We start from the raw sequence: 27,595 nt of genomic DNA, 5'->3' as shown, positions 1-27,595 counted from the left end.
GACGACCCACCCCCAGCGCTGAGGGTCAGGACCCGGCGCCCACAGCTGTGAGTGCATACTGGGCCATGCTCTGAATGGAGTGTGGCCATGCCTTTAGCCCCAGCGGCCGGAACAGAGGAAACTGAGGAAAAGGGAAGCCTGGGAGCCAAGCCCAGACAGGTGGGACAGGGCAGCTCCTGGGGGCACTGCCACCCTCCTCGGCAGCCGGCCCCGAACCCGTGACCACATGGAAGCTGTCCACACTTGCGATGAACAGGTGATGACAGGACAACTTCTACAGCAAACAACATCAGTGCTCAGACCAGTCAGCTGCGCAGGCAGATGTCCGTGAACAGGTGGCCTCCCTAGGAGACTTTCTGTCGCATTGTAAAAATAAAGCCACACACACACTCCCTGGGAGAGAGGGAAAGACAAAGAGAAATGTGTGTTACCTCCAGATCCTTGAGCATATTTCAAGTTACTCAGTCAAAGAGCTGGATATATTTTGCTTACAAACAACATTTCACAAATTGCCCTAAAATTTCAACAAAAACTAATTTCCAGGGTTCTAGTCACAGTTACTGAACAAATGTAACCTATAATAAATTAACACACATGCAATTCACCTGCTAAAATCCTCTAATGGTCACGTCTCCAGGAAAAGTCCTAGATAAGAAAAACTGGTCAATATATAAGCTTAACTTCTAGTGGAATAAAGAAACCCTAAAGCAGATTACTCCGCTTGTTTGAATGTACATGAAACCAGGCAAGTCCTACTTGATGGGCAGCTCTCAAAGGGAGGGACACCGTGGAGTGTTGGGGGCCTGGAGGGAGCAGGTGACGCTGGGCCCTATGCACTGTCCTCTGACCCACACCCCTCTACACGTCCCTCTAGACAGCAGGCAGGTGGCAGTATGTTTATAATTAATCTGAGCCTGGAAAAGAGCTCAATTTTAGATACAAACCCTAACAATCTTTTGCCTGGTCTCATCACACTGTGAATTTTCCAGGCACACAACCGTGTGTGAATCTGTTTGATTCTGGGCTCTACTGAAAGTTAGTCACCTTTTTGAAAACTCATGACCAGCACAGCACTACTGAAGCGACACTGGTAGACTTCACCTAGAATAGTCAAATGCAGTGGCACAAAATATTTCTTACAAACATGGAGCATGGTCTGGCAGGGTTAAGAAGTTTAGGAGGAAACCTAGTTTCCACTTTTTAAATAAATGAACGCTTAGCAACTCTTCAGAGAATCACCTCTTGATATAAACTTACGGGTCTGAAAAGCAAACACAACATAAGGAGCTGGCTGTGAGGCTCCAAGCCACACAGCGTTTCCCCACAGACAAAGCCACCCGCCGGCCCTGTGCCCCCGACGAGCAGCGCGCACAGGGCTCGGGCCACGCTCAGGGGACGCTGCGGCTCCATGCAGGACAAGTGCTCCGTGCAAATGCTGTGCCCCCAGCGTTACAGAACGGAGGGCTGGAAGGACCGCAGAGATCACCCGGCACAATCCCCTCATTTACCCAGGACAGAACTGTGACTTGTCCACAGGCACACAGCTCTGCCAGCGCCTCGTCCCTGACCCAGGCTCAGCAGTCAAGTCCGCTCAGACACGTTCGGGGAGTAGGTGCTGAAGCGGTGCCTCAGAGACACCCTAAAAGAGGGAAGTGAGGGAGCTTTTCCCCGGCAGGAGCGCCGCTCAACAGGTGTCTCGCGGCCCGTGGGACACGCCTTCTGGACGATGTGCGGACCCCGGCAGTGTCACCAGTGCCTCAGGGAGGGCCAAGGCTGAGCCAAAGGCTCACATCCCCTGGGGCTCAGACCTGTCAAGTCCTCTTGCAAAACGCGGTCCCTGCAGTTTATAACAGATGTCATACGGACACCTGAACAGCCATTTCGGAAATGGGAACACTGGATCCACACCTCACACGTACAAAGAGAGCGAATGGATCAGAGGCATAGATATGAAAAATGTCACCACACAAGGGTTATTTTCACAGAACTATAGAAAAAAAGCACACAAGTACCACAGGAAAAGGGGTGAAATCCTTCCTGAACTCAACACAGGGAAAGCTTTCTAACTCAAAATCAAAAAAAAAAAAAAAACTGATAAAGTTTATGACACAAACATTTTAAATATTAAATAACACTTTTGCTTGGAGCAAAACCTATCATAAGCCAAGTCAAAAGACAAACTGGAGGAAAATATTTATAATATATTACAGATAGAGGTCTAATTTCCCCAATATAGAGAGCGAGCTCTTAAAAGTTGAAGTAAAAAAGTAACAAACCCTAACAGAAAAATGAGCAACAGACATAGCGTATTCTCAGAAAAAAGATACACAATCAGCCCTTAAATGCGTGACACTATGTACAACTTCACGCATGATAAAAGAAATAAACATTAAAACATGAGTGTATCTCATCTTTCAAAGAGTAAAGATTCAAAAGCTCGGCACACAGTCCACTGCCCAGCTGTGGGGACAGGCTCGCAGTAGGAATGCAGACAGCACAGCCTTAATGTCACTGGCTTATCTAACAAAACCACGGACACACACATATGCAGAGACTGTAAGGAAGTGGGTGGCACACAGAGGGAGCGCGTGGGGAAACTTCCAGTTATTTCTCATTTGGGAATATCTTGTTCTGGGTGGTGATTCACGGCAATGCTCATTTGTAAAAATACATCAGACTGCACTTGAAAATTGCACCTATAACAGATGTGTGTGCTGTGCCACCCTGGCTAAGGGGGCCCGTCTCTCCGAACCCCCTTCCCCAGGTGGTTCTGAATTAGAGTCGGCCGGAAGCTGCCCGTGGATGGAAGTGAAAGCTTCGAGGGGGCAGCAGCCTCAACTGTAAGACAGGCCCGGGGTGTCTGGTGGGCTCCAGCTCAACCTCATGACTTACAGCTAACTAGTATTACTTCGCCTGCTAGTGGTTGAACAGACCACCATCAGGCCTGCAAGAACCACTACTAAGCAGCATGTGGCTAAATCTACCAAGTGCTCCAGGGGCCTTCCAGGTCTGGACCCAGGTGAGCTGGTGACGAGGGACAGTGGGAAGATGACGGGGTCGGGGGGCCCTCAGCAGCGTGCAGGGGTGGCCCCGACCCCTCAGCAGAGACGGGGGTGAGCCCTGTGCTGAGATGGCACCTTGCTGAGCAGGTGGACAGAGGCAGCGCTGGTGCCCAGAGCACTTCCCTCCCCAGAACCAGGAGAGCAGGCCGGGCTGCACGTGGAGGGGGCAGTTCAGGCAGGATAACCTTTTCGGTTTCTAACTTACAACCTGCTTCGGATAATTAGCTGCAGGGCGCACCCCTCAAGCCTATGTCGTACTTACGCACACGAATGAAGTCTGAGATGCAGAAAGTGATATATGCTGGGAAAACGCACCCGGGAGACTTCAGGGAGGCCCGGCCTGGAAAGCACTGGAGCGAGCGTGCACAGGCCGGAGAGGGAGGCCGACAGAAAAGGAGCCGGCGTGCAGGGGGGAGCATCCTCCTGTGAGGGGGAAGGAAGGGCCACAGAGACATCAGGGGATGAGCCGAGGATGGAGGGGGAACAGCGGGAGACGCCCCCCTGGGCAGAAGTCTGAAGCGCAGAGCATGAGGCTCGCAGGAGGAGAGGGACCGGAGAGAAAGCACCCAATGAGCTTGGGTCGTGAGACGGGGCTGAGTGACTAGAAGCTTTAGCGAGGGAGGGAGGAGGCCACCCGGCTTCAGGGAAGTATTTTACATACCTGCATAAGTGTGTATGAGACTAAGTGGAATGGAGAAAGGCCACGGACCGAGCAGGAGGCTTCAAGCCCCGGTCTGCATGGAGGGGTCAAAGATGCAGAGATGGACCCAGCTCTGGTCTCTCCCAAATAAGGAGGGCCAGCGCGCTGACGGCAGGACAACAGAAGGGCCACGAGTCCACCTCCTGCCCCCTTTCCAACACATACAAAATCTGAACCAAGTGGCACCCAGCCCAGAGAGTGTGGGGACATATCTGGTGACACCCGGGAAGTGGAACTCCATTCCTGCAGAAGAGCAACCAGCGCAGTACACCCTAGGCCACCGCCTAAAAATTTCTAGAGACCAGGTGTGGAACAGTGACAGCATTCACAGACAGGGTGACAGGAGTCTCAAGCACAAAAATGAACACAAAATCAGGAATCACCAAACCCTGAGAAAAGCCAGCTTCCCAGGGCAGAGGCCACCAAATTCTACAGGGAAAGAAGTGCTGCTGAGAGCCACGGAGGGAACCGGGCACCAGGATTCCACAACAGACACGATCACCCTTCCAAGTGACGGGAGGGACACTGCACTCCAAAAAATCAACCAGCCATCTGAGAAGCTAAAACCTGTGATCACTGAAATTAAAAAAACGAAACACAAAAGGTGAGCTCCAGAAAAGTAGTTGCCTCTGGGAGCAACCTGCGATCCGGGTGGTCAAAGGAGGCCTGAGATTTGCCTATGCTTCTGAGTGTACTCTAACTATTGTGTAAATTAAAATTAATGAAAAATTTCAAAGAAATATATTTTCTGGATGAAATAAATGAGAACTTAGTACTTCTACAAACTTTCAGGCTCCTCCAAAAAAAAAAGAGTCCCTCAAGGTGACAGCAGGCCGATTAGGAAGGAAAAGGCCCTGTGGTCTAACTGATTTGGTAAATGCTGGGTTAAATCGCACGTTTCTCTCTTCCAGGTCCACCAGGTGACAGTGCCACAGCGCAGACCGGTGAGTCACTGATGCTTCAAGAACGCCTGCACAGAAACATTCACGACTGGAGATGCCCAAATCTGTGTGTCAGCTTTCATTCTTTTTTATTCTGTGAACCAAAAGCCTTTTGGAAAAAGGGCAACGCCCACTCCTGGGCTCCTGGACAGTCTGCGCCCCCTCATTCATTTTCCTCAGTGAATACACATTACTTCGGAAGATATTTTTAGGACTGTTAGAATCTCATAGTCTGTTTAGTCACTGTTCTCCTCTACTTCCATGAGAAACGAGGCCGACGGAGCAGACAGAGTCACTGAGCACAGTTTACACAGAGGAACACGCCGGGTGGCCGCTCCAAAGAACACAGAGCACCGAAGAGGACGCATTTATAAGGTTCACCGTGTGAAAAAAGCCAGGGACGAGCAGTGCACACAGCGCACTATGCCCCCAGGAAATCAACCCGAAAGGCAGGATGGTGACACGGGGAGGCTGTGCGTGTGGGAGCGGGGCTGCGTGCGGACTCTGTGCTCTGCTCACTTTTGCTGGGAACCTAAAACTCCTCTTAAAAATACAGCCTGTTTTTTTAAAAAGTAGGGGAGAGGAGCACATAAGCACCCTCGGATCCTCACAGACTTCCCCTGTGGTGTCCCCGTGGTGACGGGCTCACGCCGGGGGGCCTCTCTGCGGAGAGAACAGGGAGGTGGGGTCATGGTGAGAGGAGGACGGATGTTCCATGGCCCCCCTTTCTGCTACTGCGATCTCTTTAAATATCTGCATGCGGCATTTTTCGAAACACCAGTAAAAAAATGGTTTTAAGGAAAAAGGAAGTTCTAGGGCTAGAGGGGTACAAGGGAGACAGATCTAAGTAAAGGCTGCAGCAGCAAAATCAAAGGCGCTCGGCCACAAGACCACAAAGCCACAAAGTGGGGAAGAGACTGGCACAAGGAGGCAGAGTCTGTAAAGAAATGACCACGGGACCCAGGGGCACAGCCTCTGCCCTGCAGCCAACTGAAACTGCAGGGCCCGGGGCCACCCTCGCTCGCAGGGCTCTCCCTAACATCCTCATCCTTTAGATTTCAGCCTAAACCTGAAAACTGCTGTTAACAGTGAGATCTACTCTGTGTCGCTGAGAGGGCACTGCCAACCTGCTGGAGGACAGGGACCACACCCCACATCCGCTGTGTGGCAACCGTCCCCCTCCTTCCTGACTCTGAGCTCTGGGAGGTACTTCCATGAGTTTTGCTGCTTTTGTTGTTTGGAGAGTTTGGGACTTTTCTTGGGAAGGAGAACAGACTTCTTTCTGTTCTCTTATTCCGAACCCAAAAGAGTGGGCAGGGGTGGGCGGCCCCACGAAGCAAGTTAGGAAACCAGTCGTCACTGCACCGCGTTGTGCAGCACCCATCCTGCCAGGCACGTAGGCACAAGGGTCATGGGGTCAGCATGCAGGCACTGGGGTCATGGGGTCACCCCGTAGGTACCAAGGTCACAGGGTCAGCCTGTGGGCACCAGGGTCACAGAGTCAGCAGCACTGCCTTCAGAAACAAGAGGCAAGAAGAGACCTGGAAGTTTGTTCTCCTGGGAGAACATGAGCATCTGAAATGACATTCCTCCTACTTTATTCAGCTTTCCCCAGGGACGCCCAGAAAATGCTCGAGTGTTTTTAGGTCACAGCTAGTCCTACCTACCCACTTACTGCGATGCTCCAGCAGCAGCAGAACAGAAAGCTCTCGGGGAGCCTGTCTTCCTGCCCCGGGACAGTGGCGGGGGCGGATCGGGTGCCCAAGGCACAGGGCTTCGTGGGGGGACCAGCCCAGACCTGTCTCCCACCCTTCCTGCCGTTCCCCCGCAGAGAAGATTCTGTCTAAGCATCTGGGGGCTCGTGGCCACCACTGCAGAAGACTAAGGGGCGCTGGCTGGTTTCCTTCTGACTGCCCCCCTCATCAGCCCCCAGGCTGCACTTACTGCGAGCCCCACCCCACCCCACCCCACGGAAGAACCGGCCAAGAAAGGCAGAAAGGTTACGCCAGAGGAGGAGGAGAAGTTCCTTCCAACCCCCCACGTGACAATGCCACCCAGAGATGAGCGATGAGCGTGGCGCTTGCTGTCGGAAGCAGAACGTACTGATAGAACCAGGACTGCTCCTTTAACTGGGGACAGCGAAGCGCCCACTCCTCTCTCCCCGCATCCTTCCAGCTGTAGAGCAGCTCGGGAACAAGGAGGCGTCGGAGGCACTGCACCTGCCCCAGCCGGCCAGAGGCCCCACCGGGCTGGCACTCCCAAACCCCGCATGCCCCAGGCCCTGAAACAAACCTACACAAGTATTCATCCCATAAATACTTGCTGAATGAAAGCACCCAACTGAGCACTCAGCTTGTACTGACCACTCTCATTTTACTCTCTCATTTAACCCTCACAACAACCCTTTAAGCTGAGAATCATCACCCCTACTTGACATATGGGAAAACTAAAGCCTGAAGGCCAGACGGCTCAGCAAGGTCTGAGCTGGCATTTGAATGCAGGGCTTTTGACTCCAAGATTCACACTCTTAATCCATACCATGAATTTTTTAAAAGGGGGGAAAGAAAACTGGAAGTGAAAAGTTGGGCAGGATGGTTTCAGCGGGTAAAGTAACCAGGAAATGGGCATAAAACAGGCCTAGAAGCCAGGACACCTGGTGCCTAGATCCTTGATTTCAGACCATTCTCCAATCAAAAGCCAAGGCCGGGGACTTCCCTGGTTGCGCAGTGGTTGAGAATCTGCCTGCCAATGCAGGGGACACAGGTTTGAGCCCTGGTCCGGGAAGATCCCACATGCCGCAGAGCAACTAAGCCCGTGCGCCACAGCTACTGAGCCTGTGCTCTAGAGCCCGCAAGCCACAACTACTGAGTCCACGTGCCACAACTACTGAAGCCTGCACACCTAGAGCCCGTGCTCCACAACAAGAGAAGCTACCACAATGAGACGCCCACGCATCACAACAAAGAGTGGCCCCCGCTCACTGCAACTAGAGAAAGCCCGTGTGCAGCAACAAAGACCCAACGCAGCCAAAAATAAATAAATAAATTTAAATTAAAAAAAAAAAAAAGCCAAGGCCATTTGGAGAAAAAGCCGACTTCACAGCAGGATGACATCTTGTGGTGCAAGCACGCAGAGAAGTGCTCAGAAAATGATGCAAACGTGTCAAAAGGACAAGCCCATTTGAAGGGCACCCTGAGCAACAACGCAAGACAGTGGGGCCATAACTATGGAGTCAACATCTGTAAGGGCACAATGACACACACAAACAAGTGCATGAATGAGTGAGTGAGTGGAGGAGAAAGAAAAGCCATTCCTAGCAATATAATCCCAATTAATAAATGTAGAAAGAAGGATATAAACAGGAAATCGCAATTTGGCAGACACCACAGCAATAATTGTTTCAGGCAAGAATAATCAATGGTTGCTAAGATTAGTGGGCAAAGTATGAGAAGAAACAAGATATTTAGAGTCTCAAAGTATCTCTGCACAAGACACTTATTAATCACAAAAGGGAAAATAGTAACTCTTTAGCACAGAAGAAAAGCAGCCACTGCGGCAGCCTTAGCCGGTCACAAGGAAACATCAGACAAAACCACATTGAGAGACATTCTACCAAGGAAAAAAAGAAGTCAGTACTCCTTAAAAGGGTCAAGGTCATTAGAGACAAGACTAAGAAACTGTGCCAGATAGAGGAGACTGAGGAGACGTGCACCATAATGCAGTGACGACAAAGGAAGCGACGCTGGCCCAGGAGAAAGGACACTACTGGAACAATGGATGAAACTGGAACAAGGTCTTCAGATGCGCTCACAGCAGCCCCTGGTTACAGGAGGCACGGACATCTGGCATGCTGGGAGAAGGATATATGGGGTCCTTTGCATGATTTCTGCAACTTTTGGGGGCAGATCTTAATTGTCTAAAAATGAAAGTTTTCTTTAGAGACCACAAAATAAATAGACCTTGAGAGTTACATGCGAGAACACGTGGTGGCCCTTGCTCAGCTAAGAAGGACTGGCCCCGTTCCATCGCATTGTCGAAGCCACGGACCTGACCCTCGAGAGATACTCAGAACCCAGGCTCACAACCAACCAGACACGCAGGATTCAGAGCTGAGTCATCCGAGACATCCTACTCCAGGGGTTCTCGAAGTGAGCCTGGAGATGAAGCCACCCGTGCCCCGCAGCCCTACATCAGCCAGCTGCTGAGCCCCCATCTGTGTACACAGAGGTCTTCCCAGGACTCCACTTACCCACAGGAGGGCAAGCTCCCTGGCTTAAGAAAAAGAGACAAAAAACTCAGGCCTGCTCCCGCTCCCTTGCAGTACAGCCTACAGGGCCCAAGGCCCGCTCAGACCAGGACTCCTGACTCCCAGTCCTGGGTTCTGTCCCTAGAGGGTTCTTTGCCACCAGGGAAGCTGAGTACCTGGCCCCTCAGTACAGAGACAAAAAAACGATAGAGGCCTCAGGGCTCTATGACCACACAGGACTCAATTAGGGAGTTTACAGAACACTGAGTTGCCCTAAAAGAAGACAGAGATGAACAGTACATAGACAGATGTGAAAGCCCTAACTCTATGAAAATTCAAGAAAAACTGAATGTTACTGGATAATGGAATTCATTAGATATGTTAAAATTCAAAGGTTTATCATTTTTGAACATGACTTTTAATTTGAATCACTCATTCACTCAGCTGGTTACTAAGTGGCAACTATGTCTCCAGGGACGTTCCAGGCACTGGACACACAGCGGACAAGATAAACAGGCCCAGGTGCACACAGTAACAGAAAAGCTGCACTGTCCCTCCATCACTTTCTGCCGACTGCCCTCCTCCTGGTTTCCCCGGTGAGAGAACTAGCACGGAGGGCTAAAGACACAAAAAGGCAGTTTACACGGGGACACACGTGGGAGCCACCACCCGGGGCCAGAGACAAGGGTGCGGTCTGAGCCAGAGGCCAGAGAAGCACCCGCCACAAGGCGAGCCAACCGCAGAAACAGAAACCAGGGGACAGGTCAGGAGTGTATCCCAAAGGAAAGGGGTGACGAGCGAGCTGAGGACTTCAGGGCTGGATGGCTGCAGGGAGCAAGCGAAGGGTGAAGTAGCGGTGCATGTGACGGTGCAGCGCGTGTCACCACTGGCCTCCCTCCCTCGTGACAGGACTCTCCTGGTTGCCTTACTCGGGCCTGCACCCCCTGGTCACACACCCCACTCTCCTGGCCCCCTAGGCAGACGCCCCCTCACCTCATGTACAACCACCCCGGCTCTCAATCCTTGGACCTCTTCTCCATCTACACTCACTGCCTCGGTGATCTCATCCAGTCTGTGCCTTTAAACCCACTGATATGCCGATGCTTTTCAAACTCCCACCTCCAGTCCTGCTCCCCTGGGACTCCACCTGCATGGCTCACGGCTTCTCAGACCCCGAAGACCCCGCTGCGGCCAAAGCCTAACCTGTCAGCCTCAGAACCAGCCACCCCCCACCCCTTCCCTCTGCAGCTAATGTCAGCTCCATCCTTCCAGGTGCTCGGGGCAACACACTTTGAGAGGGAGAAAAAAACTGAACTTACATTTAAAATTCAAAATATTAAAAACGTATTTATTACTAAATATAGTTGTCACTAAAATACTATAATAAAAACTGAAGGGGCTTCCCCGGTGGCGCAGTGGTTGAGGGTCTGCCTGCCGGTGCAGGGGACACGGGTTCGAACCCTGGTCTGGGGGGGGTCCCACATGCCGCGGAGCGACTGGGCCCGTGGGCCACAACTACTGAGCCTGCGCATCTGGAGCCTGTGCTCCGCAGCGGGAGAGGCCGCGGCAGTGAGAGGCCCGCGCACTACGATGAAGAGTGGCCCCCGCTCGCCGCAACTAGAGAAGGCCCACGCACAGGAACGAAGACCCAACACAGCCAAGAATAAATAAATAAATAAATAAATTTATTAAAAAACAAAAACAAAACTGAAGAGTCTATATTCCTAGAAAAATCCAATAAAATGAACAGAGAAACTATTAGAAAACAGAGAATTCAGTATCGGTGTACAGGGCTTATTGAATAAAAACATTAAAATTCTACAGAAGAACATAAAACAGGACTTGAATAAATAAAATATACCCTTGTTCTTAGACAGAAAGACTCAATAATATAAAGCTGTCATTTCTCTCTAATTCAAAACATAAATTTAACGTATTCCCAATGAAAATTTCAACAGAATTTTCACATGGAAAAATTTTCCAGAAAAGTCTGGGGGCAAGGGATTAAACACTAGTCCCACCAAGTATTAAAATGTATCATAATGAAGCTATGGTAAATAAAACAGCTTGGTACTGGCAAACAAATAGAACAAATGGTTTAGTATCTATGAATAAATGGAATAGAAAAGGAAAGAAACACACAGAAACATACACAGAGCCAATCAGAACCCAACATATGTCACAGTGAATGGCATTTCAAATAAAACCAATGAAGCAAAGGTAAGAGCAGCCAAGAAATGGGTTAGGGCTGCCGGCTGGCACCTGGGGTGGGTCAGGTACCCACCATCAGACAGCCTAGCAGTGAGAGAACAAACTGGTACAATCTCTCTGGGGCCACTTTGGCAACATCCATCAAAATTACACACTTCATACCCTTTGACCCAGTAATTCCTGTTCTGGGAATTCGTCCAACAGATATCCATACACATGTTCCAAGAAACACATACAGCACAGTCACTGCAGCATCATTTGTGCCTGCAGTAGATTGGCAACAACCTAATGACACTGCCTGTGGAGACTCACTAAATAATGATACTACATCCACAGGGTAGAACTCCGAGGGAGTCGAGAGAAAGACTGTAGTCAAGTCTGACTCTTGGCTACAGGCAGAGTCACCTGGAAAGCTTCTGAAAATCCTGACACAGGGTCGCACCTGGGCCAGTTAAATCTGATCTCCAGGGGCAGGCCCAGGAATCAGCATCTTAAACCCCACAGTTGTGAGGACAGTGACAACACACACCAGGAAAAACGGCACCTGGCAACAGGGAGACTGAGTCCTTGTTAGCTGCTTGTCAGCTGCTCGGGGATGTAACTACAAGTCCACACACAGCATATCGTATACAACAGAGAAAATATACATAAACGAATATGAAAAATAAAAAGTTTATAAAACAGAAAACTTTTACAAAAGTACGGACAATGGCTGCCTCTAGGGAGAATTCACTTTCATTACACAGGCTTGTAACTTTCAAAAGTATTGACCCTAAATCCAACTGCCAATTTACTACACCACGTAACAATCAGAGAGTGGGAAACAACATACCAACAACCTGATTTTTTTCTTAACAAATAAATTTTGAGAGAATAAAAGCAAGAGAAACAGAGAGTCAGCTACAAAGTGATATGTGGTTGGAGCCTTATTATAGATTTAAACTTTTTTTTTAAAATTATGACATTATGAGAAAACTGGAAGTTTAAACACTGGTTGAAAACATTTACAGATGAAATGATGAGGTAGAATTTGCTTCTGAATAACACAGGAGGGGGAGAAGTGGCCGGGTGTACTTCACAGGGTTGGCAGTGAGTACACGCGGATTCACTGCATTCTTCTGTCTACTCACCTTTGTATTTAAATTCAACCTAATACATTTTCCACAAGGTGCATATACTTTTTTTTTCAATAGGGAAAAAAAAAAAAAAGCTAGCATAAAAAGTTGTACTTCTTTAGTGACACAGAAAAATATTCAATTAGAAACTGGTTGTGTTAGTTTTGAAAAGTATCTCTTAGATAGTTCTGGTAATAGTTCCTTTTTCTTAACAATAGCAAAGCAAACATACCCATGTCTGGGCCTCTAAGCGCACTGGGAACTGCTTCAATTCCCCATGACTCTGGCCCTCCCTTCTAACTATGATTTCAAGCAAAGCACTTCACCACTGTTCATCTCCATTTCTCCATCTGTTAAAAGGAAGCAGACTGGGCTCTGGCATCTGGAAGTACACATTTCCCAGGGGGAAGAGTACCCTGGGGGAGTCTCACTGGCCCCCTCCTCCCACCCACAAACATGCTCACTCTCACAGGCTAGGACGCCAGGTCATTTTTACCATCCGGCTTCAGTATCCAACCAACTCAACGTGAGTCATCGCTGTAAGATATACAGGCCAACCTCTTCTAAAAATGAAGCCTATAAGCTAGAAATGAATTGCAAAATGAAAACAAAAACACAATGCTTCCACAGGAAAAAAATACTTCTAACAAACAACCTATATCAGGTCTTCTCATCTGTGATTTAAATCAAATCCCTGAGGCCACTTACACCTGAGGTTCCTTAGAGAAGGGGCAGTTTCAGGGTGAATTGGGTGAAAGAACAGCTTCTATACCAGATGAGACTGAAAACAGACCCTGAGGCAGGCAGGCCCAGCAGAGCCCCAGTGGGGGAAAGCCGGCAGACATCCCTGGACTGCTGGCTTTCTGTTTACTATTCTCTTGAGTGCATGATTACAGCCAACAACCTCATCTGAGCAAAAGAACCTCTTGGGCACACAACACTCAACAGTGTACAACATGAATTCAAAATCAGCAAAAGGGATGCAGGAAATGCTCAGCATACAATGTTCAGCAAAAGAGAAGCCACAGTGTAAGACAATTTTATAAGCATACTTTGTGTGTGTGTGTGTGTGTGTTCAAACACACCCACGCACACGTTTATATGCATAGAAAAAACTGTAGAAATATCCCAGAAAGTTAATAGGGAGTGGTAGGATGTTTTCTCGTTTACACACTTATCTTTATTTTCCAAATAGTCTACACTGAGCATAATGAGGAAGAAAAACAGTTTGTTCTTGTTTAAGTTAAGAAAAGCAATACTGAGAACAGCTCGTACCTACTTGAGGGCTCACTATGCGCCAGGAATCCTGCTCACCAGGTCTTACACACTGACCTCAGTCAATCTTCACCATAAGCCGACAGGGTGGGTATTTGGGGTAGCATTCCGGTATGTCCACGTGACTCTATCAAAGGGCCTCCTGCAATGGGCACCTGAAAAAGCAGGGACCAACAAAGGAAGGACCCCATTTAGAGACAAATCCAGGAAGCCAGCTCTCAGGCAGCATGACTGCACACAGAAAGGATGCCCCAGCAGAGAGCAGCACCCTCCTGCTCTTGTGACAGCCCGCCTAAGGGACATCTAAGCCACAGACGTCACGAGACATGGGTGAGCAGAACCGAAGCAGAGGCACTAAGGAATGAACTCAGCACGCGTCGGATGCTCACCTAACACACAGCTGGGAGCTGAGAGGGGCTGAGTAAGTCTCTGCCCCAAAAGTGAAAGATATAAGAACTAGCCATAAACAGATGTAAGATGAAACCCAGGCTCAGAGGAGGTGCGGTTACCTGTGGCGGGCAGCAGAGGGACAGAGGTGCTGGAAGGCTTTGCTGCGTGGACAAGAGCACTGAAGAATGTGAACAGTGCTGTGCTTGGGGCAGATGAACCAGGTGCGATGAAGACGAAGCATCTGCTGAGGATACTATTAGAAATCTGAAACTTCTCTTCCAAGCTACACCATCCCTTTCCCAAGATGGATCCCTGTAACTGCTGGACACAAAGGCCATGCCACCCAAAATAAAAGAAAGCACTGAGCAGCTTTCTAACACACCCTTGTTCTACCAGGATTTCACCAGATGGGTCAACACATCAAGTAGTTCCATGACACCCCCTTCTCACGAGGCCCTGCTGCCTGCTTCCCTGTGCAGGACAGAGGGGTAGCTCGGGAGGGACTCAGGGCATGTACCACCATTCAACACTGACAGCGCAGGAGCGGCCCTCTGTATCCACAGTTCCACATCCACGATTCAACCAACCACAGACTCTGCAGTACTGTAGTGTTTACTACTGAAAAAAGTCCATGTATAGGTGGATCTGTGCAGTTCAAGGTTGTGTTGTTCAAGGGCCAACTGTAATTTACTCAGTGCTTTCTTTCCTTTTTCTTCTTTTTAAAGAATTCTGTTTGTGATTTATAAGGGCAAAAGCCAGAGGTGGCACAGCCTTTTGTACATTTTTGTCAGCATCCCAGCACAAGCACATGCAGTTATCACTGTTTTGCCTACAGCGACACCTGCAGACTGAGAGGGAAACTGCAGGACCTATGGCCACCGAAGTGGGACCAGACACAGAGATGGAACCCAAGAGGCAAACCCCACCAACAGCTCTGAGAGGTGCCCGACTTAGTGATTAGGACGTTGATGCTGTTGGTTTTGCGTCCCTCTCTCCTTCCACAGCACTAGTAATGTCATCAGCATTTCTGAAAGCTTCCCAGCTCCCTAGAAGTCCTTTGAGCACAGATCACTGGGTCAAGTACAATATAAACACTGGGGCTCTAAGCAGCACTTTTTACAGTATCTTCACTATGGACAACTCATAAACTGTGAAGCTCCTTTGCAGAGTATGTGCACCTTCTCAACGCTATCTTGTATGGACAAGGAAATTTTTGTGTACCCAAATTCTCTCATCTCTAAGGAATAAAACTGGGCACTTTAAGCACTAGGGTGGCGGCATGTGGCTTTATGTGTAAAAATCTGTACTTTATGTATAAATGAAAATGTACACTGCAAAAACTTTAACCCATGGTTGGCAGGGCCTAGGCTGGGGACAGGGGGTTGACTCCAAAGTGTGATTTGCCTGTAGACTGAGAGAAGTTGCCATCACCACTACCTAATACTGGGCAGAACCACCAGTAAATGGGTAGCAAGCAGGAGTAATCAGAAATCAGCAATGTCAGACCCAGATTCTAGGTATGTAACCGGTTTTTGGACAGGGTGCCCCACAAAGGCAGTGCTTCTGTGTGGTCACCTAAAGAATAACTATCTTAAGTCATTTAATTAACAGAACCCCCAGATCTACAGTTTATAGGATAAGCAATTCTGGGCACTGACTGGAAGGACTTGGGGGGCCACAAAAGCTACAACAAGGACAAGGATGGCTTTCATGTTCCATTTCAGATCTGCCACAGCACAGCCTTTCAGATGGAACTAGAGAGATGTGGACCACAATTTCTTGTTTTGTTCATAGAAAACCAGTGAATACCTGAAGGCTGAGAAGGTTCAGTCCATGGAAGCGTTGAGCCTGCAGCACCAAACTAAGGTTTCCTGGAACACACCCAGGTCTTCAGTCTATACTTACACCAGGTTAGGACTCGCAAAACTAACGCTGATACTAACCTGGAACACAACTCATTGGTCCAAGAATAAAAAATAGGGTCTCTACAAGACAACAAGGCAGCTATTCTAATCTATTACTCAGGAATTAAAAACAAATCCCCTCTTTTAATAGAGTTCTTAGAAATTATAAAAAGAATGCAAAAAAATTAGTAAAGCAAAGTATATAGTTCATTGTAGAAAAATTAGAAAATACAGTAAGAGGCAACGATGGCAATGAAAAACACTCACAATTCCACCACTATTCATGATGTATTTCCTTCTGGGCTTTTTCTCTGCATGTACACTTAACCCCCCTTGAACAACAGGGGGTTAGGGGCACCGACCCTCCATGCAGTCGAACTTGGACTTTGAGACTCTGCAGTCTTGCCCCAACGTATCTCCACAAAATTTATTTTCCCCCTACTCCGCATTTTATGTCACTCCAAGTTGTTCACTTTGCTTCATTAACTAGGAACTACATTCAAAGAGTCCCCAAAACAGGTTAGAGGGAGAGTGCAAGGAGAGGGAAGAACAGAAGGGAAGTTTAGTCAGAGAAGGGCCAAGGGGGAGAGGCAACCAGGAGAGGGCAGGGAACAGTCCTACGGAAGAGGGAAGAGAGCAGATTCGCCTGAAGACAGAGCAGGCCAGGAGCAGCACGCCGTCTTTCAGACGCTGCCGCAGCTCACACACAAGGAGGCGTCAGCTCTGCTCACCCAGACGGGGCAGGGAAGCACTAGAAGCAGAATTCCTGAAAAGTGAGGACGAGTACAGCACGGGGCTCGATCTAAGCCCTGCCACTCATTAGCTGCATGACCCCTGGCTCATTCAATATTCACAACAGCCTCTGAGGGAGGTGCTGTTATTATCACCTCCACTTTACAAAGGAGAAAACTGAGACACAGAAAGGTGACGCAGCTTGCCCAAGGTAATACATTTACTAAGTGGCAGGCTCTGAGGGGACTCTGGGTCCGCAGTCCCCCATTCCAGACAACCTCTTTGGGTGTACGTTAGACCAAGAGGACTGTGGGCCCATGTCCCAGCAGTTGCTCCTGCAGGGAAAAAACAGAGTCAAGACACACAGACAGGCAGGTCTCACGGGAAAGCATAACTCTATGAGCCCAGTGCTCTAACTCTGGTCTAGCTCTTAACTGGCTGTTTGACTGTGGGCAGATTATTACCTTACCCTATAGAGAGAAAAAGGAAGAATACTGAAACCAGTTGACCTCCCGTCCTACACACTGTAAGGCAGTTTACAAACATGAAGAGCTAACTAAATGCTGAAATAGAGTCAGTTTGTTACCAAGTAAGACCCACTTAGGGACAAACACAACCACCAGATGTGAAGCAAGAAAGAAGCCACCTCTGACATAAAACTAGCGATGTTTCCTTAGGTCAGTCTCCCAAGGCAAAAGAAACAAAAGCAAAATAAACAAATAGGACGTAATCAAACTTATAAGCTTTTTCAGAGCAAAGGAAACCATAAACAAAACGAAAAGACAACCTAAGGAATGGGAGAAAATATTTGCAAACAATGCAACCAACAAGGCCCTAATTCCCAAAATACACAAATAACTCACACAACTCAATAATAAAAAAACAAATAACCCAAATGAAAAATGGGCAGAAGACCTATATAGACATTTCTCCAAAGAAGACATACAGATGGCCAATAGACACGTGAAAAGATGCTCAAATCGCTAATTGTTAGAGAAATGCAAATCAAAACTACAATGAGGTATCACTTCACACAGGTCAGAATGGCCATCATTAAAAAACTCTAAAAATAACAAATGCTGGAGAAGGTGTGGAGGAAAGGGACCCTCTTGCACTGTTGGTGGGAATGTAAACTGGTGCAGCCACTATGAAGAACAGTATGGAGGTTCCTTAAACAACTAAAAATAGAGTTACCATATGATCCAGCAATACCACTCCTGGGCATATACCCGGAGAAAACTCTAATCTGAAAAGATATATGCACCCCAGTGTTCACTGCAGCACTATTTACAATAGGCAAGACATGGAAGCAACCTAAGTGTCCATCAACAGATGAATGGATGAAGATGTGAGATACACACACACACACACACACACACACACACACACAATGGAATACTACTCAGCCATAAAAAAGAACGAAATAATGCCATTTGCAGCACATGGACGGACCTAGAGATTATCATACTAAGTAAGCCAGAGAAAAACAAATATCATATGATAACACTTATATATGGAATCTTAAAAAAAAAAAAAAAAAAAAAGATACAAATGAACTTATATACAAAACAGAAACAGACCTACAGACACAGGAAACAAACTTATGGTTACCAAAGGGGAAAGGGAGGTGGGGATAAGTTAGGAGTTTGGGATTACCAGATACACACTGCTATGTATAAAATAGATACCCAACAAGGCCCTACTGTATAGCACAGGGAGCTATAGTCAATGTCTTGTAATAAACCATGATGAAAAAAAGAAAAGAAAGAAGCCACAAAGTAGAAATTCTTACTTGGGAAGAGCTGGTGGTCTCCTCGGGACTTCAGCAGCGCCAGCATCTGTTCCTGGTGGCTCTGCCTCCCCGGAGCGGTGGGCCACTTCCTGCACGGCACCCTGCGGGCCGGGAGGCTCCTGAGGCCCGCCCGAGTCTGTGGTGGAGTCAACCTCCACCTCCTGAACCGGGGCTGGGACCGGCTCCTGCTCAGCCGTGGCAGCTGCCACAGCCGTGGCCTCCTCCTCTTCCTTCCTCCTGATTTTCTCCTCCAGCTCCTTCCTCCTCTTTTCATCATCCTGACGGGCCATGCGGTCAAAGGTTTTGAATACCTAAAATCAAACAGCGATCCTGCAATGAGTTCATCTGCCCAGTACTGTGCCACACATTCTGCAGAAATACAGCAAAATCTGGTAAAGAAAGAATGAAAAAGCAGTAGACTAAAAAAAACGTTCCCACTGGCAAAATGGAAATGCACTTCAACTTCACCAAATGCCGCTAGGAAAACAATCTTTAAAGGGGAGTTCCAAAATCAATGAAAGTGAAACCTTTACAAGCCAAGGCTCAAAATATTTACACGCCTATGAGGCCAACTTTCAAGTCTAAATGATGCATAACTAAATGGTCTCACCTGTCATTACTTTTATAGCCCCCGAGAGCCTTGTTCGAAATGCAAAGAACACGCTGTCCTGGTACTGAGAGCTGTAAAGGCACCAACAACTCAGACGAAAGAAGAGAAGATGGGAATTAGTTGAATTTCAATTCACAAAATACAAGCCGGCTCACTGGACTGCTGCTATCTTCCCACACTGCACGGGCTGAGGGAAGGTGTGGGTCTTAGCCTGGGAATTCAGCAAACATCCATGATGTGCCTACAATGTGCAAGGGGCACCAAAAATCAAAATGACAGCTCCCAACCTCGAAGAACTCAATTTTCTGGTGTGTGGATCAGTCATTTATCTTTTCTGGGCCACAGTCACACCCACAAAAGTGCTGGGACTCTCCATCCAAAAAGTACACAAGAAAATGGCATTTTGTATGCACCATTCGAGGGCGCACATAACCCTGAAGTGCAGCCAGGACAGACCCAGACGTGACAACTCTAACAGGAAGAGGCTGTGACGAATACATGTGATGCCATCAGAATGAGGGTGCAAATGAGCATTTCCAGTGAAAGAGAGCTAAGGAAGTTTCTTGGAAGAAGGCGCTCTGCCTCAGACCTTGAATGAAAGGCACACCTTCCAGAGGGAATGACAGGAGGAAATGTCACAGCTCCAAGAGGCAGGGTCATCAAGAAATATATCCTATGGTATCTCCTCCCGGAGACAGGAAAGCTGGGAGATCCACCTTGAAAAGTGGGTGGGAGAAGACCCTTACATTCAATCCAGCAACCTCGCTCCGTGGTATTTACCCAAAGGAGTTGAAAACATGTCCACCCAAAAACCTGTACACGGATTGTGTATAGCAACTTTATTCATAATTGTCAAAACTTGGAAGCAACCATGATATCCTTCAGCAGGTGAATGGATAAACAAACTGTGGTACATCCAGACAATGGAATATTATTCTGTGATGAAAGAAATGAGCTATTAAGCCATGAAAAAACATGGAAGAACCTTAAATGCATATCAGTAAAAGGAACCAATCTGAAAAGGCTACACAGTGTATGATTCCAACTATATGACACTGTGGAAAAGGCAAAATTTTAAAGACAATAAAAAGACCAGTGGTTGCCAGAGGTTGGGAGGAGGGAGGTTGGAGGGAGCAGGTAGCGCTCACAGGATTTTTTTAGGGCAGTGAAAATACCTCGTGTGGTACCATAATGAGGATTACATGCCATCACACATTTGTCCAAACCCCATAAAATGAACAGTAAGAGTGACCCCTGAAGTAAACTGTGGGTTTAGGTGACTATGATATGTCAATGTAAGTCCATCAACTGTAAGAAATGCACCACTCTGGTGGCAGCTGTTGGTATAGGGGACGCTGGGGGAGGGGGGGTGGGCAGGGGGGACATAAGAAATCTCTGTACCTTCCCCTCCATTTCGCTCTGAACCTAAAACTACTCTAAAAAATAATCTTAATAAAATAAAAATGTTTTAAGGTGTGTAGGACTGCTTCCAAAGGGCTAGAATGCAGACACGTGCTAAATAACTGTTGCGTGCACTGGGCAGGAAGACAGAACCAAAGAAGTTACTAACTATGCCAATGTTTTTACAGACATTCTCTCAAAACCGTCGTGAAAATGCTGTGAGGAAGACAGCACTGACATTTCAAAGATAATGGAAAACTAAGCTCGGAGAGGGTAACCTGCCCAAGGTCCTGCCAGTGAAAGAAGAAAGTAAACAATTATACAGGAAACACACCAAACACTGAAAGGAGATGTAGGCAGAGGAAGGTAAGTAAAACCCTAAGCTAAAAACTGGAAACAATATCTCTCTCTACTTCTTCAGAGAACCTGACCCCTGACTCACTCCTCTTGTACTCACGTCAATGACACCGGACACCAGACCCATTGCCCTCAGAGCCATTCATCCTCCTGTCGCCCCACATCTTCATCTTAACTCCAGAAAAGAAGCAACAGCAAGGGATCTCTCCAAATGCCAGGAGCCTCCCTCGGACCCTGGGCCTCACGTTCCTCGCTGCACTGCGGCGCCCACCGCCCCTTCTTACTCAGCACCCTGCCTGCCCCCTGGCTTCACCTCTCACGTCGCCACTGACCTCAGCACTCATTTCAGAATCCCGGACTGCGGAGCTGGAAGAGATGTCCCTGACCTCCAATCAACCTTCTCAACTGACAGAGAGGAGAGTGATTCTCCCAAGACTTCCCAGCAAGCTCAGAACAGATAGAGCCAGCTTTCCTGACTCTCATGGGGGGACTTCTAAGCTTGCCAAACTGGACTCCAGAATAAACACAGAGGACCCACTGATACAAATGAAACGTCATTCAAAATTATTGTTTTCTTAAAACATCCTAGTAAATCACGGAGCGGAATACAATTTCTATATGCATCTTTCCTGCTGAGGGTCCTGCAAGCTGTACATTCAGACTGTGCGAGCCCTAAGAATTAGGAGGAAAAGTCTGAGAAGGCTTAAACCTCACCAACAGCCCATACCCCAAAATATCAAGGGAGAAATTTTGGGTTCCAGAACAGAGTACCCCAATACTCCCATCCAAACCCTCTTTGCCTGAGTTCTTAAGAGACCCCCAAGCACCCCACTGCCAAATGCCTCTGTGGATAAAAGAACAGCTCCCCAGGATTTACCCTGATCTACCCAACCAAAATACCCAGGGAATATCTGCTCTTTTAAAGTTCCTTGGGCAATACTCATGATTCAGAACCACTTTCAAAAAACACTACACCCCTCCTAACTATCTGCTGGAAACTGTCCCCCTTGGTTTCCCTGAAACTTACTGGCCTGCCCACTTCCCTCCATCCCCCTCCCGCTCACCTCCATCCCCCTCCCACTCACACAGCCTCTTCCTTCTCCCATCCCTTCTCTGGGATCCTTCCCCAAAGGGCTATCCTCCACCTTCAGTTCCTCTCCTTCAAACCACTCAGATTCCTCTACCTCCCTTAAAATCCAGCCCCACAATTCAACAGCCTGTGGGCAGGGACTTCTGCCTGCAATCTCCAACTCAACTAAGCTTCTTCCCCTAAACTCAGGTGACAGTTCAGTGGACGCATTATCATTATTACAGTGCCCAGGTTTGAAACCCTGGATCACCTCTGGCCCATCCCAACCCTCTCTCTGCCCTGCTCTCCACCTCCACTTTATTAAACTGTTCACCAAATCTTAACCTTAAGGGTGTCTGAAACATAGTAGGTGTCTTACATGAATTACCTCCGTCAGTTCACCTGTAAAACAAGGGAAAAGACCAACCTTTCCGGTTGTGTTAGAAATAAATAACATCCTAGAATGTAAAATACATAACAACTGGTACATACTAGGTGCTCAGTAAATGTTCCTTTCTCCTTTACATCTTTTCTGCAAAAGATCACCCTAGACAAGAGTCTAGGACAATGGACTGGTTAAATAATAGAACAGAAAGATCTGGAATCCGAAAAATGAAGTTTTGAGTTCCAGCTCTATGATGAGTTTGGTCAAATCACCTAACCTTGCTGAACTGGCACCCTCATCTGCCACATAAAACTCAACCTTATCTATTTCACAGTCTTCCATGAAAGCATTAATTTGACATAAGGGCCTCCTAAAAACCATCTCTGACACACAGCTCTCTGATCACTCAGATGGCACTTAACAACTACAAGGACGAGGAACAGCCTTCAGTTTTGAAACTGAATACCACCCTCACTCCTCATTTGACCACATTATCTTCGGTAGTTAAACATTTTAAACTTCTGTTTCTTTATGCAGGCACTGAGGAAAATAATACCTGACCAACCTGCAGCTTGTAGCAAGTTTTCAGGAGATGAACATTTGAAATCACTTCATAAACTGTAAAACGCTACAGAACCGTGGGAGGTTATCACCAGCATTTCTACCTTCTCAGGTTCCTAGAAACAGGCTCAGTGCTTGACTGAGTACCTTCTTTCAATCCCATCAAAGTCCCACCTCTTCAAGTAGCACTGACATATATACACTACCAAATGTAAAATAGATAGCTAGTGAGAAGCAGCTGCATAGCACGCGGAGATCAGCTCGGTGCTTTGTGACCACCTAGAGGGGTGGGACAGGGAGGGTGGGAGGGAGACGCAAGAGGGAAGGGATATGGGGATATATGTGTACATATAGCTAATTCAATTTGTTATACAGCAGAAACTAACATAACATTGTAAAGCAATTATACTCCAATAAAGATGTTCGGAAAAAAAAAAAGTCCCACCTCCTCTATAAAACTTTTCTCCATTTCCAAACCATCGTTTCTATTCCTTTCCTTCCAATGGGCTCTGTCACATAATTGGCCTTGCATAGTTCTCTGTTACTGTATTTTACCTCCTTAACTAGAGCATAAGTATCCCAAGGAGAGAGACCATTATTTAATCATCTGCATTACCAGTGTATCTCCAATGCTTCTGGCAGCTGAGAGTATAAATACATTCAGTACATGAACTCTTGGTTATTACATTCCAAGTACCCCGTCAACGTCATTGAATAAGTATTAATAGCACCTCAAACATACAATAAACTTAACCTGGGATGTACAGATATATGTTCAAATGTAAACTTATTAAGTACTACTATGACTGTCTTTGACCTGAAAAGTCACACTTCGAACACGGGGACCACACCCATCAATCACACAGTCTCCCTTCCACGTCCAGTCGTCGCAGTTCTGGGGTGTGCAGGTGTCCGTGCTGCCGCCCGTTCCCCCGTCTAGCCTGCACTATTTTCATTCTCTGACTGGCAGGCCCTGGCACCTCGAAGGGTTACACGCTGCGGGAGCTGACCCTGGCCCTGAGCGTCGATGTACTACTACTTCTGATATCCAAGTGCACCCGGTCGGACCAGGCTGCTCGAGAGCCAGCCCCTCTCGCACGGAAGGAGTAAACTGATACCCCAAGAGCATGTCTGCTGAAGCCGCGGCCCCAGGAGGCTGGTCCGGGGCAGCGCCAGAGGATGAACTGAGGCCGGCAGCGGACGGAGCGGCGGGCTCGCAGGGGTCTGGGCTCCCGGAGAGTCGGGGACTACGGCGGCGCGCTCGCGGGGGTCGGCGTCGGGGCTCCCACGGCCTCCCCCCCCGCCACGGCCTTCCCCCACCTCCCCCACCTCCCCCCACCCCGAGCTTCCCGCCGGCCGCGCATTACCTGCAGTACTAGAGCCTGCGCGGCCCCCGGCGGGAAGCCCATGCGGTCCGACGGGTGGCGCAGCAGGCGGTAGAAGTCCGTCTTGCGGTAGAGGAAGCCGAAGAGCACACGCAGAAAGTCCTGAACGTTGCCCACGTGCTGCAGGATGCCCAACAGGGCCTGATCGTACAACTCCGCCGCCCCGGGCTCCATGGCGTCGCCGGCCGGAGGAAAGCTCACTCACTGCGGGCGCGGCCCGGACACCGGCCTGAGGCCACTTCCGGTGCGCTGCGGTAACGGCTCCGGCAGCCAGCGCGCCCGTGAAACTTCCGGTCCGCACTTGTTCGCCCCCGCGGTAGGGCTTGGCCGGGCTGCGTTTGAGCCGACTTGACGCGGGCCCCGCCCCCACCACCCCCTGGCTTCCCGAGCGGTCTGGCTGAGGAGCGGACGTGGGCCCAGAAACGCAAGAAGGCCCGGAGCTGCGGGACTGAGGGCGCCTAGTGGCCATGCTGGCAACGGGCGGAAGAGGTGTAGCGCGGGCAAGTGTTACGTGCGCCTCGCTGTTGTCACGTGGTCTATGGGTTGTGTTCCCGACTGGGTGACCTGAGCCCCAGGCAGGACAGCGGGAGCCTTTTGCTGGCGCGTCAGAAGAGGAAATGCGAACGCTTACTGGTGGTGTCTGTCCTGTTAATAACGGAGCCGTGGGTGAAATGCAAGGTGAAGTGCATAAATACAAGAAGACAAGAATGTAAAGTAAGTGCATGCACAAATATTAAATGGAAAGAGCTAGGTGCAGAGTAGAGAATCTGGCGTGCCATCCTGTGAAATATACGTATGTATGTGTGTGTAGTATATACATTGTATGCGTAGTATACACACAGCGTGTATACGTGTCCTGTCTGTCAAAGCATAATCTTAAACTAAAAATATAACTCTCATACAAATATATAATGAACACATGTGAAAACATTTATACATTTTAAGTAAAGTAACCAGTGATATGATAAAGCTAGTTTGGAGAAGCTTTTGGAGAAACTGGGTATTTATCAACACTTTGAGAAAACAGAGTAAGATTGCTAGGTGGGATACGAAGCTGGCTAGTGTCCTACAAAATGATGTAGATTATCTTTTCCAGTGGATAGAAATGATTTGCATCTCTACTGGCCTAAAATCTACAGGTTAACATATATCTTCATAGTGCATGGGCTCTAATGAATTGTAAATAAAGGCAAACTGAGATAAATTGCCCTAGAGCAGTGGTTCTGAAACTCTCTGGACTTAGGACCCATTTACTGGGAATCCCTGGCGGTCCGGTGGTTAGGACTCTGAGCTCTCACTGCCGAGGGCCCAGGTTCAATCCCTGGTCAGGGAACTAAGATCCCACATTTCATGAGGCGTGGCCAAAAGAAAAAGAAAAAAAAAGGACCCATTTTCACTCTTAAAATTTATTGAAGACTCCAAAGAGTCTTCAATATGTTATGTAGATTATGCTTATCAGTAGTTACCATATTGGAAATTAAAACTGAGAAAATTTTTAAATATTTCTTTATGCATTCTAATAACCATAAGAAACACATTACATATTAACATATTTTTATGAAGAAATAATGTTCTTCAAAGCAGTAAAAGTTTTTGAGAAACATAGCAGCCTTTTAAATTTTGCAAATCTCTTTACTATCTAGCTTAATTGAAGACAGCAAGATTCTCACATCTGCTGCATTCACTGCATTGCAATATGTTGTTTTGATTGAAGTATAAGAAACCCAGTCTCATACAAATAGTAGTTTGTCTTTTTAATTAAATGTGAGTATTATTCTTGGAAACTACACCAAAATTCTACAGATTGTAGTTTCTCAGTGGTTAGTTGCAATATGGAATCTGAAAACCATATCAATAAGTGTTTCCTGCTTTGTCACATTAATACCCATTGGTCTATCCTATACTTTGAGTGGATCTTTGTTGGTTCACAATCTAGCCCCCGTACACCCAGGGCAAGGAGAGACCAAAGAAAGAGGCAAACCACTTCAGATTGGTAGGTGGCAGGTTTAATAAGCAAGGGAAATAACTTACAAGGCTTGCCTGGGCAGCCACTCTGCCAGAATCTTAAAAGTTTATACAGAAGCCTTAACTGGGTTCAGTCACGTACACTGTCCAGATGGTCTCATCAACACGTTACTCTCTCAAGGCCGTTTCCCTGAAAACAGCTCCCACTGTGGGAATGGTAGGCAGAGCGTACATTACAAGGACAGCAGAAGGGGTGAGGAGTCTCCCATTGCCTGGGTCCAGCTGGAGGCTCAACCAGGGATAGTGTTCTCTTGATTACCCGCCCCCAACAATCTTTTTTACACACATGATTTTGTAACACCAGAATGGAAGGAGGAATGTGACGCAAGAATCTAACTGTATTAAAAATGTACGAAACAGCCTCTCTGAAAGGGGTGGTAGAAAAAGATGCTGACCTAAGTAACTTTGGAAATGAATGGTGTCTGGAAGACTAAAGGCTAAAGGAACTGTACATAGACACTTAATTCTAAGGTTGTTTTCCACAGGGATATGAGTTATCATTTCTGAGACTACTACATATGTACAGAGGAAATGAACAATTATGTAAATGGTGAGGGTGGTACAGCCAGGCTTCTCACTGTTGGCATGGGAGGCTTCAGATAAGCAAGAGAGCAGTCTAGAATGATTCGTGTGGTTATGGGTTAGAGGTGGAGGCGTCAGCATAAACTCCTGTTTAGCTTAATATAGATACAGATGGCTACATATAGCAATATTTATAGAAATGTGTACATACATGGGTCAGTATACACACATATGTTTCCTTGCTCTCTCAGCTGAGAGGACCCAGAAGCAACAATGCCCCAGCAGCAACGCAAACACTGAACACCCAGATCCTGGTTTCTAATCCCATCTCCAACAGAAGGGCTAGAACTCCTGGGAGAAACGGCTGACTCTAGGACTGGAGCAGAAATATACAAGTTGAGCCTGGATCATCTTATAATGCCAGAAAGTAAGGAAGTGCTCAAAAAGGGGAAGAAAATCCACAGTGATGGGAGTATGCCAAAGGGACCCAGGAGCCAATTGAAAGAGCCCCCAATGGCCAAATGTGGAACAATTTGAGCCTCAAATAAAGTAGTAGTATATTAGAACCCAAAGTACAAAATGAGTATCCGTGAGTCCATACTGATGTAGATATCATACCGAATAAATAAATAAATGGAGGGGAATAGACAATTTTCCTGTTCAGAAGAGTTCCAAATAATTTATGTAAACACCCCACCCGCCAGGAGGTGGAACATAACTCCCCCCTCCTTAAGTGTGGGCTGTGCATAGCAACTTCCGTCCAAAGAGCACAGCATGGAAACAGGTGCAAGATAACTGTACAGGGAAGACGCCTGGCCGACGCAACCTCAGCCAGGCGGTCAGAGTCAGCATCACAGCGATGAGTGGTGGCGACTGCAGGCACCCTTGGCACGATATGCTGAGAACGGCGCT

The 27,595-nt window shown here is 47.7% G+C and overlaps 1 protein-coding gene across 2 annotated transcripts in view; it reads right to left on the bottom strand.

Annotated features, from left to right (window-relative positions):
• Positions 1 to 24,384, bottom strand: part of NUDCD3 (NudC domain containing 3) — a 73,984-nt gene extending 49,600 nt beyond the window's left edge. Inside the window, exons 1-2 of one of the 2 annotated variants that reach the window (XM_061198384.1) lie at positions 24,119 to 24,384; positions 18,369 to 18,679 (exon numbers count right to left, since the gene is read on the bottom strand). In XM_061198384.1, coding sequence (XP_061054367.1) covers positions 18,369 to 18,679; positions 24,119 to 24,310 — 503 coding nt within the window. In that variant the 5' untranslated portion in view covers positions 24,311 to 24,384. The remainder of the gene's footprint in view (positions 1 to 18,368; positions 18,680 to 24,118) is intronic. The other variant, XM_061198383.1, reaches the window with a different exon arrangement.
• Positions 24,385 to 27,595: the final 3,211 nt, after the last annotated feature.

The sequence above is a fragment of the Eubalaena glacialis genome, chromosome 8 (genome assembly GCF_028564815.1).
Source record: "Eubalaena glacialis isolate mEubGla1 chromosome 8, mEubGla1.1.hap2.+ XY, whole genome shotgun sequence".
NCBI lineage: Eukaryota > Metazoa > Chordata > Mammalia > Artiodactyla > Balaenidae > Eubalaena > Eubalaena glacialis.
This window is presented reverse-complemented; position numbering and strand designations above follow the sequence as displayed.